This window comes from Primulina eburnea, chromosome 14, assembly GCF_022965805.1.
Source record: "Primulina eburnea isolate SZY01 chromosome 14, ASM2296580v1, whole genome shotgun sequence".
Lineage (NCBI taxonomy): Eukaryota > Viridiplantae > Streptophyta > Magnoliopsida > Lamiales > Gesneriaceae > Primulina > Primulina eburnea.
The window spans coordinates 20,414,511-20,425,062 of NC_133114.1; the positions used below are offsets into that span (position 1 = coordinate 20,414,511).

The following is a 10,552-nucleotide window of genomic DNA, read 5'->3' on the forward strand; positions in this document are numbered from 1 at the left end:
TATAGTCTTTATCCACCTATCCAACTTTACTTCTGTTTCTCGCATTCTCATCTTCCTCAATCCTCTTCCTCAATCGAATGTAATTGTTTGAAATTATAATTTTTAAATTAAACGTTTTGTAGAGCTTGAAAATCAAACACTTGCTATTAAATTAATAATATATACAGATTATTCCATCCATCATCTTTTTACATGATGCAATTAAAACTGAAATTACTTAAAAAACTAAAAACATTACTTATGCTTATAATCTCCAACTAATCATGCTTAAAATTTAATTCGCATATTTTAGGACCTTGATTTCAAAAATTGAAGGGGGCAAAGTGATGCAGGAAGCTTTATTACAAAAGAGCAAGACCTTATTCATCCTTAACTCACTAACATTAACATTAGTTACAATCATGGATGTGGTGTAATTTGTAGACAAAACACCTGCAAAACACACGCATACACCTGCACATGAAATACAAGTGATGGAAAACAGATCACGTCCAGAGATTTTGATATCAATAGCTATATAAACGAGCTAATAATGGTCGACAACCTAGTATTTCTGCTAATTGTTACAAGTAATCACTACTCAAATCTTCACATCATTGAACTCCTGTGTATTTCACCCTTCAGTTTTAAACCAGAGGTTGCAGACTAGGATCAAAATAAAGCTTCCGATATCCCACAGCTTTCGAAAGTCATGTTAGTTTGTATTTCATATATATGCAGAAAACAAAAAGATTTAAAGAAACGGGTTATAGTGTGAGCAGGAAGGAAAGAAACAGGTGGTAGCAGGAGTAGAACTTTGGGAATTAAAACGCCGCCTAAAGTATACCACACCCATTCTTTCATCTTTGTGCAGCAGAATGAAGGGCTCCAGGGTGAAGAATTCACAACTCTGGCTACCACACAACTTGTCCCTGTCTCAGCTAGCCCCTCACTGATTGAGGATTTTTTTGTCCACCAACTCCATCATGAGTATTAAATCCAGTAACAGGCACGGACCGCTGAGCAAAATTCAGTAACAATTTCTTCTGACTCTCATCAGTGTGTGGGAGACTGGCACGTAGAAGTTCCACAGGCATCTCCCTGCTCACAGCTCTTGCAGCCTCCGCCTCTGAGTTTAGTGGGCTTTCGGTAGTTAATGACTGCATTATGCTATCATGTTTACTCATGCAGTACTTCGTCAACAGACCGAAGAACGCATCAAATGAAGCCTGCCAAAGAGTTTGAATAGGCATGCTGAAGTGGCTGGGAGTCTGAGAACCTGTTAACAAGTTAGTTGCTCTTTCTAAAATAGACGTTAAAATGAGGGAGGCACCATCTCCAGCAGGGCTCCTTATCGGACGAAGAGGTGGCTGCTCTGATGAACAAACTACAGCAGCAAGACAAGCACTAAGTGAATTAAGGTCCATACTACTAACACTCAAAGCCACTGCTTTGGCAAGACCATTAATGGTATCAGCTGCATCTGGATCAGAGGGAAGGCCACCAAACAGAAATCTTAAATGGCGGAAGATGGCCATGCAAACTATTCGAGCAAGTTCACTTCCAGGTAAAAGGTGAAGAAACCTTGAAATAAGCTTCCGACCTTTAGAAATAGAAACTAATCGCAGAAACATAATATCATCCTTGGGAGACAGCCCGATAGGATTACTACTTTTACCAAGCGGATCAACAAGCTGAAGAGAAGCAGTTAAGCATTCTAATAGAACATGGCGCTTCCGCCTAAGAAGACTTCCCCCATCTCGGGGTTGAGTAAACTGTAAGAGTCGGTCAATGTCATCAACATTCAAAAGAAGGCGAAACCCATCCTCAATAGTGACCCTTGCAGCAAGCATTGGTTCCCGTTCCAAAGGCTTCTCTGATGATTTATGCTCAGCATTACCATCTCCACAAGCAGAGGGAGGAGGATCTAAATCAAGAAGAGACTGGGGCCTACGAATTGAAGAAAAGCAAACTTTTCCAAGTGCATCGACATGGAAATATGGTTGTGATTCAGCACTATTACGGGACCTAGAAGATTGTTCCCTTGGGTGTGAAGGGCAAAAATGATATTTTGACCCTGATTCAGCAGATTGTTTGGCCAGACGGGCTTGGTGATAATAATCATCTACATATGGGTCGTTTCCATGAGTGGCGGCATGCTGAATTTTAAAAATGGTCTCTATTTCCTCAGCGGTCATATGTTTTGATTTAAACTGTGGCAAATTACTCTCACTCCTATGGCTGCTAGAATCAGGCCCTTGGTGAGAAAATAGGGCAGAATGTCTATCTCTACGTGATGATTTTGATTTTGACTCTCTTTTATCAGTGTACTTATACCTACCCAAATATGATGGTGAAGGGAAGGTGTTGTATGCGTGATGTTGCAATGCTGAAAAATTTGCTAAAGGTGAATGATATGAAAGATGCAATCTCTGTTGCTGTGAGGGTATTAGCGGTGGTAATAACCCATTTTGATACTGATGTCGTAAAATATTGTTTAAGAGGATAGAATTATCACCATGAAGAACATTGGTGTTACTATTCCAGTGATTTTGCAGATGATTGTTATGTGAGAAGTTAGGGGAGAATGAGTGCAGCATGTTTACATGATCACAAAACCCAATAGGCATTTCGGCTAAATGAAGACTTGAACCAGATAATGGAGACTGGTATGGCAAAGAGAACGGTGACTGAGATCCACCAGAAAGAGATAACAAATTAAGATGATTCAAATTATTCATCGAAGTTTGTAGCGATCCCGGTGGAGGAAAGGAAGTGAAAGAAGATTTTGGGACTAAAATAGGCTCACTAGAGAACCGTTGTAGCTGCTGCTGCTGCCGAGGGTATGACGATGTTCTATGCAATGGTTTAGATTCTGGATGATACAGCGAAGAGAGATGTGGCTGTGATGACCATCTCTTATTTTCATCAAAACATTCTGAGTCGGACATACGATGGTCAAGCCAGTCAGGAAAATCTGCCTCTCGTGCCCAATCTGCAGCAGATGAACCTGCAGCAACCTCGTGTTATTGAAAGGAATAAAATTACATAAAGCACAAGCGCACAAATAAAAAATGGAGAAACAGCAAGGAAAGTTATCTGCAAATCAAACCACTATAATACACATGCCCTTACACATTGCAACAAAGCTCCAGCTATCTCACAGTAAAACCAAGGCAGTGAAAAATGAGAGAATGAGAAAAAGGAGATGAATTTCCAATAACACATACAACTCTAGACACCACTTAAAAATGAACCAATGTCAATATTTCATATATCTTCATAGGCATTTGAAACATTATCAGGACAGCCAGGGATTTTCTTAATGATGATTGATGAAGAGACAACTACTGAAAATTAAAAAATACATCACATGAGAAATTTCACATCCAATTAGATAATTTAGTTTAACTTCTTACTTACGAAATTTTCAGCTACAAAATAGTAACAGAAGAACAATCACAAGTAAGTTATCATACAGAGCGATTAAAAAGGACATTATACTCACTCTCCCTTGAAAAAGATCCCGATCCAGATCCAGATCCAGATCCTCGGTCACCAATAACTCCAGGGTGCCTTGGCCCAGAAACAACTTTGTTCAACTAAAAGAAATAAAAAATATTAACATCAGATACGATGGAGCAGGCAAAAAAAAAAAGTCTGTAACCTTGGCATTCAAAAGCTCTGAGGCTCTTTAGAGACATCTTTCAATTTAACCTAACATCTGTTGAGCATTTCAAAGTTTCCTTGAGTGTAAACTATCAGCTTATGCATTTGAATTTGGACAAGTTGTTTAGTCAGCAACCCAAATTATGCTGAAGTATCATTTTGTACATTCAAATTCACATCACCAATAAAATTTTATCGACGATGTTTGTTTTGCCAAACAAATCCTATTTATTTTTGGTAATGTACATCCCTGAATGTCATTCTTCCAATTCAATTAGCTATAAAGTCCATACAGCTAAATATGAAATGCAATAATAACTTCCAATATGGTTTTGCTTTAGATTTCTTCAAATGTTTAATTACTGTTGGCGACTGATTGGGACATCTCCAAATCTTATTTAAGGGACTGTCCTCCCATAACAGAACTAGCTCAACCTAAATCATAAAGTAGGTTTACGGAGGATATTTCGTAGTTATTAAAAACATGCGCCTAGGCGACAATATTTTATCTTCGTTATTGCAATCACAACAATCCGGCAATAGAGATTACCACAACCTGTTTGATTTCATTCATAACACAATACAGAAAACAGATTTAAATAAAATACCATGGGAATCGCGTAAATACAAGCGCTTGTCAAGATTTTAATTAACCCCAAACCATTCATAAAAGATGCAGCGAGCATGGTTTGCAGAAAAACATGGTGGAGCCACATTATGCCGGGTACACAAGTAAATCAGATCCAGTTCCAATCAAAGAAATGGGAAGAACTTCCTAGAAGAAAAAATTAAAAAACCAAAACTATATCAAAGAACACAAAACAAAACCAAGTGTTTCAAGTTTGAGATGAAGAAACAACCTTTGCAAATGTAGTAGCCAGATCATCAATTTCAGACAATGATCCAAATACTGATCCCTGGAGAAAGGGCAACAGAATACAATCAGTTGTCAAGAAATCCATGAAATAATGGTTGACAAAAAGTAGGCATTAGAGATATTATAAAGATCAAATAATGCAAGAGATGCACAAAAAGCAAAGATGTCTGGCTAAAATATTTAAAAAAAATGTCATTTGCATCCTCGGATGAACTGTGAACTTCAAAGGTATTTTTAAAGAAGATAAAATAACGGTCAAAATAGAAAAAACTCCAACATCATTTTGTGATCCTCAAAAAGAAGGCAAAAGCAAGTCATGACTTAACACACAATCCATAAACTCTCATCCTTTAAGTAGAACTGACCACTTTTTTAAGACTAAAAACATATCTAGTTCTGACCAAATAAATCACAGGCATCACAATCTCTAAGACCTTATTCTATCCAAACAATTATTCTACCCAAACAAACTGCAAGCTCTTTTTTAATTCATTCACAATATCTAATCTCTCAAAGTCAAACTATATATGCATCTTAAAAGCTTCACAGATTAGAATATTTCAACACAGGCACAAACAATCATAATACAGAACGGAAAACATAGAGACATCGTCTTTTAGTCATTCTGCCATCTATCAAATAGTCTTAAATGGGTCGTTTCATTTTCCGGGCAGCAGTGGTGCAACTTCAGCATGTTGAGAAAGTAACCGTAGATTGTGCGAGAATATCCAAATCCATAAGTCAAAACACCAAGAACAAATTAATTATCTTAGAACCAACTAAAGTAGAAAGAGCCAGCACAAATTTAAAGTCAAAACACACATAAAATGGAAAATGTCTTTAGGAGTGATTAAATGTATTCACCTCATTTTTGCCAAATAAATGATACTCTCGCAATTCTTCCTCATCACCAAGTCCACCTCCAAGTACAGGATCACCCTCCTCTTCTTCAACTTCCAAACCCCCTAACTCCACTGCATCCATAACATCTTTCCCAAAAAAAGAGTACTGGGATGCATCGAATACAGCTCCATCTACATAAAACAACTCCGTTATTTGAATAATCCAACACTATATGGAGCAAAGAAAAGGGTAAAAAAATGCAGAAGTTCCATTAAACAAACAAAGAAAGGAAAGAAACACACAAACAACAAAAACAAGACATAAAAAAGATCAAAGCCAGCATAGAAACAAGAAGAAACAGCAAGTTGGAAGTAAAGCAGCGAACCAGAAAAAGAGCCAGAACCCGAGTCGTTTCCGTCATTGAAATCCTTCCCATCCCCTAACATCTCCATAGCTAGAACAAAGACCAAGAAAACAAAACCCAAATGTAAATCAATCACAAAGAGAGACAAATTCCCCAACTTCCAACTTTCCCGATGCAGATAATTAGGGTTTACAAGAAGAGAAAAAAAGAGTGACACACACATAGAGAGAGAGAGAGAGAGATCTGTGTGCATATAATTGTATGTATATGCGGGTGTGGGATGGGGGTTTGGTTTGTTTCTGAAAAAGTGTGAGAGATCGCAATTTACAGCTGCACATGATCTGTGTGTATATAATTGTATATATATGCGGGTGTGGGATGGGGTTTCGTTTGTTAGATCGCAATTTACAGCTGCACATGTTTGTTTATTTATTATTGTTATTGATGTATTAATCGTAAATTGTTCATAAATATTTAAAACCAAACCCACATTTCCTTCCACTCGCTATATCAGTATTAATATGTTTTAACTCACTGACTTCTCGCATTATGTGTTTAAAATCCCTACGTGTTAACAATTTTCAATGATGCCCTTATTATTTTTCTAAAAATCGAAAATACCCTTATGGAAATCATTCTCCAAAACTGAAATGGTTTGACTCTCATTATCCTCAACCCTTAAATACTCATCTTTCTCCATTGCCGATGAAAATCTTAGGAAAAAATTGTGGACAAATCCTTTGAACGACTAAACAAGATTAAACTTTGTACCCAATTTTTCTTCGTTGTCTGAAATCTCTCATCTTTTTTGTGCTTTAATTTTCTGTGTAATGGAATTTGCTGGAGTTGGGTGTTCATCGAATCTTGCGTTTCTTAATACCTGCAAGTTCCATAACCAACTATTTGTGATTTCGATTTTCAGTGGGTGTAGTTTGTTTGATATTTTTGCTAGTTTGGAGGAAAAAAACGAGGAGATTAATCCTCAATCCATTACTATGCAATACCTAGCTCCCCAACATAAGATGTACGTGACGTTGAACGTAGATGATGATACAGTGATTGAACTGTTGCAGAGAAAAAAGAATATATTGGAGGTGGAAAATCTGTGGAGATGTAGTATCGTTATTTATTTTTATTTTGTATGTTGTGTTTTGTTGGTATGTTTTTTCTGTTCATATTGCACTTTTTTTAGTGATAATCTTGAAAGTTAAGAATACCGTGGTTTTGTGTTGTGTGTTTGTTAGACTAATTCAAGCTGTAGTCTATTTTGTGTCATTATTTCCATTTGAGTAAGTAAACTAATGCCAAAATTTTCAGTATCTATTGTAGCACTAATGTTTTCCATTAGAGAACTTAGGTTTTACCTATTTATTACTGAATATATGGTTATGATATTGGAAAGGGTTGATGAAGATAACATACATTCCAGTAGTGATAACAAGCTCGAAGATACCCCCGTACAAAATTCCATTGACGATTGGTTTCAGTTGCATCGAGGCGAGGGGAAAATATTCAAGGATGCTGCAGAATGTAGAACCTATATTAGAAAGTATTCGATTGCTACAAGATGTTCATATTTATATAAAAAAAATGATCGAGAAAAGATTATCACTATTTGTAGTATAAAAAGTTGTAAATGGAGGATTTATGCTTCTCGACATAAAGCAGACAATCTATTTGGGATTAGAAAATGCAATTTACAGCACTCGTGTGGAGAGGATAATTTACGAAGTAGAGGGCATCCTAGAGCTGATGCAGCTTGGGTTGCTAATTGAAGGATAAATTGAGGGAAGAGCCTTCTTATCGTCTTTGTTCAATGATGAGGGATTTAAATAAGGACTATGGAGTAGAGATAGGTTAACGCAAGGTGTGGAAGGGGAAGGAAATAGTGATGCATGATATTCACAGTTCAGAAAAGGGCTGCTACAATAGATTGAGATGATATTGTCAAGCTGTCAGAGAAACAAATCCTGGCAGTGTTGTTGAATGTGAGATAGATCTGGTAGATAATAAGTTTAAACGATTATTCATTTGGTTTAATGCATGTGCAGTTGGTTTTGCTACTGGTTGTAGACCGTTGATATTTTTGGATGGAACTCACATAAAAAATAAATACAAAGAAAGTATGCTACTTGCTGTGACGAAGGATGCCAATGACGATCTTTTCACTTTAGCATATTCTGTAGTAGATGCGGAGAATGATTCTAATTGGGAATGATTTTGTTATCATTTGAGATGTGTCATACTTACGCATCATACCATGGGATTCGACAGATTCATCTTTTTCTCAGACAGACATCTTGGGATTATCAAGGCTATCCAACTTTTATTTCCGGGTAGTCATCATGCGTATTGTTTGAGGCACTTGGTCGATAATTTTGTGAAGACAGGTTAGTAATTAATTATTGTTTTTTGTGTATTATATTATTAAATAGTTTTAATGTAGGCATGTACTGTATTAGAAAAAAAATTATTAATTGTCTTTTGGTCATTACAGGTGTTGCGAAGTTATCCTCTACATAACAAAAAGCATTGTTCGTCGGTATTCAAAAAAGCTGCCTATGCCCCATCACAACATGAGTTTTCACAGCACATGAATAATATCTTTGAGTCAATGCCACATGCAGTAGCATTTATTCAAAAGTCTGAGCTTTCTAATGCTTTGTTTCGTGGAAATCGTTGGGGTGTTATAAATAACATCGCTGAATGTTGGAATAATTGGGTTAAACCAGCTCGTTATCTCCCTGTTGTTTCTATGGTTGAACATATACGTGAGGAAATAATGAATATGATGCACCGACGACGCGAAGCAACATTAGGCATGGTGAAAGAATTAAGCCCAGCAAAAGAGAAGGCTGTTATGAGAACATACATTGAATCTCGCACCTTGAAAGTGCATCGTCCATGCGGTTGGAAGTTTGAAGTAATTGACTGTGATAAAACATGTGATGTTGATTTGAATGAATGGACTTGTTCATGTAGAACCTGGCAGATCAATATGCTCCCTTGCAAACATGCTTGTGCTGCCATAGAATCAAAGTCAATGTCGGTATAAGCCTTCTGTGATAAATTTTCAAAACTGATATGTATCGTCAAACATACAAGGGCATTATTAATCTCATACCGACATTTGACATGTATGAGTGTAATAGCGATGAAGGATATGTAATCAATGCTCCTGATGTGCGTAGTCATCCAGGGCGTGGAAGGACTCAAAGAATACCATCCCAAATTCAATCACGTCTGTCAAAGTGTAGTCGTTTTCGTGTACGAGGACACAACTGAAAAAGCTGCAAAAAAGCTATAAACTAGCTTGTTTTGTGTTTTTGGTTGTTTTGAATGGATGCTCGTAGAAATTTGTTCAATTTCATTGACCATTTTCAATTTCATTTCATTTGTTACTTTCTTGCAGTTGATTCAATTTTGCTAACTTCTACAGAAAAAGGACAACAATGGATTCAATTTTGGACGTGCGCAAGAGGAGACACACCCGTTCCAGTGGCAGCATTGGCGGTGTTGCCTTGATTTGATTATTGTGTTTTTGTATACTGTTGGTGTTGAGTTGTTAGGTGTTATATGATTTTTTGAATTTGAATTCTGTTGTAACATTTCATGTGTTGTCTTTGTTGAATTTGAATTCTGTTGTAACATTCTGAAATAAGACCAACTTGGGTTGAATCTATGGAATTCAAGAGTGATTCAGCTTCAACAAACTTCAATGGAATCTTGCTTTCCACCCATCGAAACAACCGAGGGAAAACATGTAAACCGGTGCACACTCCTAATACTGGAACCCTCTCATATACCTATGCCTAAATCAAATAAGAAAATCTGAATTGAGAACAAATTTTTTTTAACAAAAATAAAACACAATACTAACCATTAAACCAACAGTGCTTCCGTCTAAATAAATTTTACTTCCGACGTCACGTAAACCTCGGCACAAAAATCTGAAGGCAGCATCTCACCAAGCATACTCGAAAAAAGTCGAAAGTCATCGAGATAAGAGAAAATAAAAACAGGGGTTGAATAATTACAAGTTGGGAATATTATGCAGTTGAAAACAAACAAGATAAAAAACGAACAAAATCATCGACTTCACTGTTATCGTCAATGGCAGCAAGCGAAATTAATTTTTTAAAAATAACAGCACGTTTGGCATTAGTCACTTTTCCTTCAAATTGACGAGGCAAAAACTTGGAATCACTTTCAGGTCCAAATCAACAGGTTGTCCAACATGACGCAGCCCGAGAATAACAGAGAAATCTGCTGAACTAAAAGGTATTGATATATCTTCACCAACAACTAACGAGCACGAATCAAACTGAAATATATTGAGAACATAATCAATTCTCGAACTACTTATCTCAAGCACATGGATATCAATCCATTTAGCAAACGGCGTATCTTTTATCCGACCAATTTGTTGCAAACCTAAGACAGGCTTCAGTTCTCTCATCACGGATTTAAAGAAATGGGGGGAATAACGTGAAAGTAGCTTTGAACATAATTCATTTTCCTCCTTCTGCTCATTACCAGATTGACCAAGGTTCTTCTCAACAGTAAACTCTACGTTAAAAAATGAAAAAACGATCAGAATCTATCTCTGATGTATATATATTTATATATCAGCACGTGAATTTTTTTTTACAAAGAATCTAGGATAAATATAAACACAAATAAAGAGATTCGATCAAGTATCAATCACATTACTATTAGCATAAAAGTAACGTGGTCATTGGGGATACTTGGTTCATAAAGCCAACACTTTTAAACCTGATTTATAAACATCATCTATAATCTTCATAAATAATGCAATA

General features: G+C 36.5%; 1 protein-coding gene across 3 annotated transcripts; it reads right to left on the reverse strand.

Annotated features, from left to right (window-relative positions):
* Positions 1 to 333: 333 nt before the first annotated feature.
* On the reverse strand, positions 334 to 6,128 carry LOC140811636 (protein PAT1 homolog 2-like). 3 transcript variants are annotated; one of them, XM_073169650.1, is made up of 6 exons: positions 5,754 to 6,128; positions 5,390 to 5,559; positions 4,509 to 4,565; positions 4,257 to 4,423; positions 3,488 to 3,581; positions 334 to 2,989 (listed from the first exon to the last, which is right to left on the reverse strand). In XM_073169650.1, exons 4-6 carry the CDS (start codon positions 4,362 to 4,364, stop codon positions 921 to 923), a joined length of 2,271 nt encoding a protein of 756 aa, XP_073025751.1. In that variant the 5' UTR covers positions 4,365 to 4,423; positions 4,509 to 4,565; positions 5,390 to 5,559; positions 5,754 to 6,128; the 3' UTR covers positions 334 to 920. The 3 variants fall into 3 exon arrangements, with proteins under 3 accessions (XP_073025751.1, XP_073025752.1, XP_073025750.1); XM_073169649.1 differs by lacking the exon at positions 4,257 to 4,423 and having other exon boundaries at positions 337 to 2,989; positions 5,754 to 6,126; XM_073169651.1 differs by lacking the exons at positions 4,509 to 4,565; positions 5,390 to 5,559; positions 5,754 to 6,128 and having other exon boundaries at positions 335 to 2,989; positions 4,310 to 4,413.
* Between the last annotated feature and the right edge of the window lie 4,424 nt (positions 6,129 to 10,552).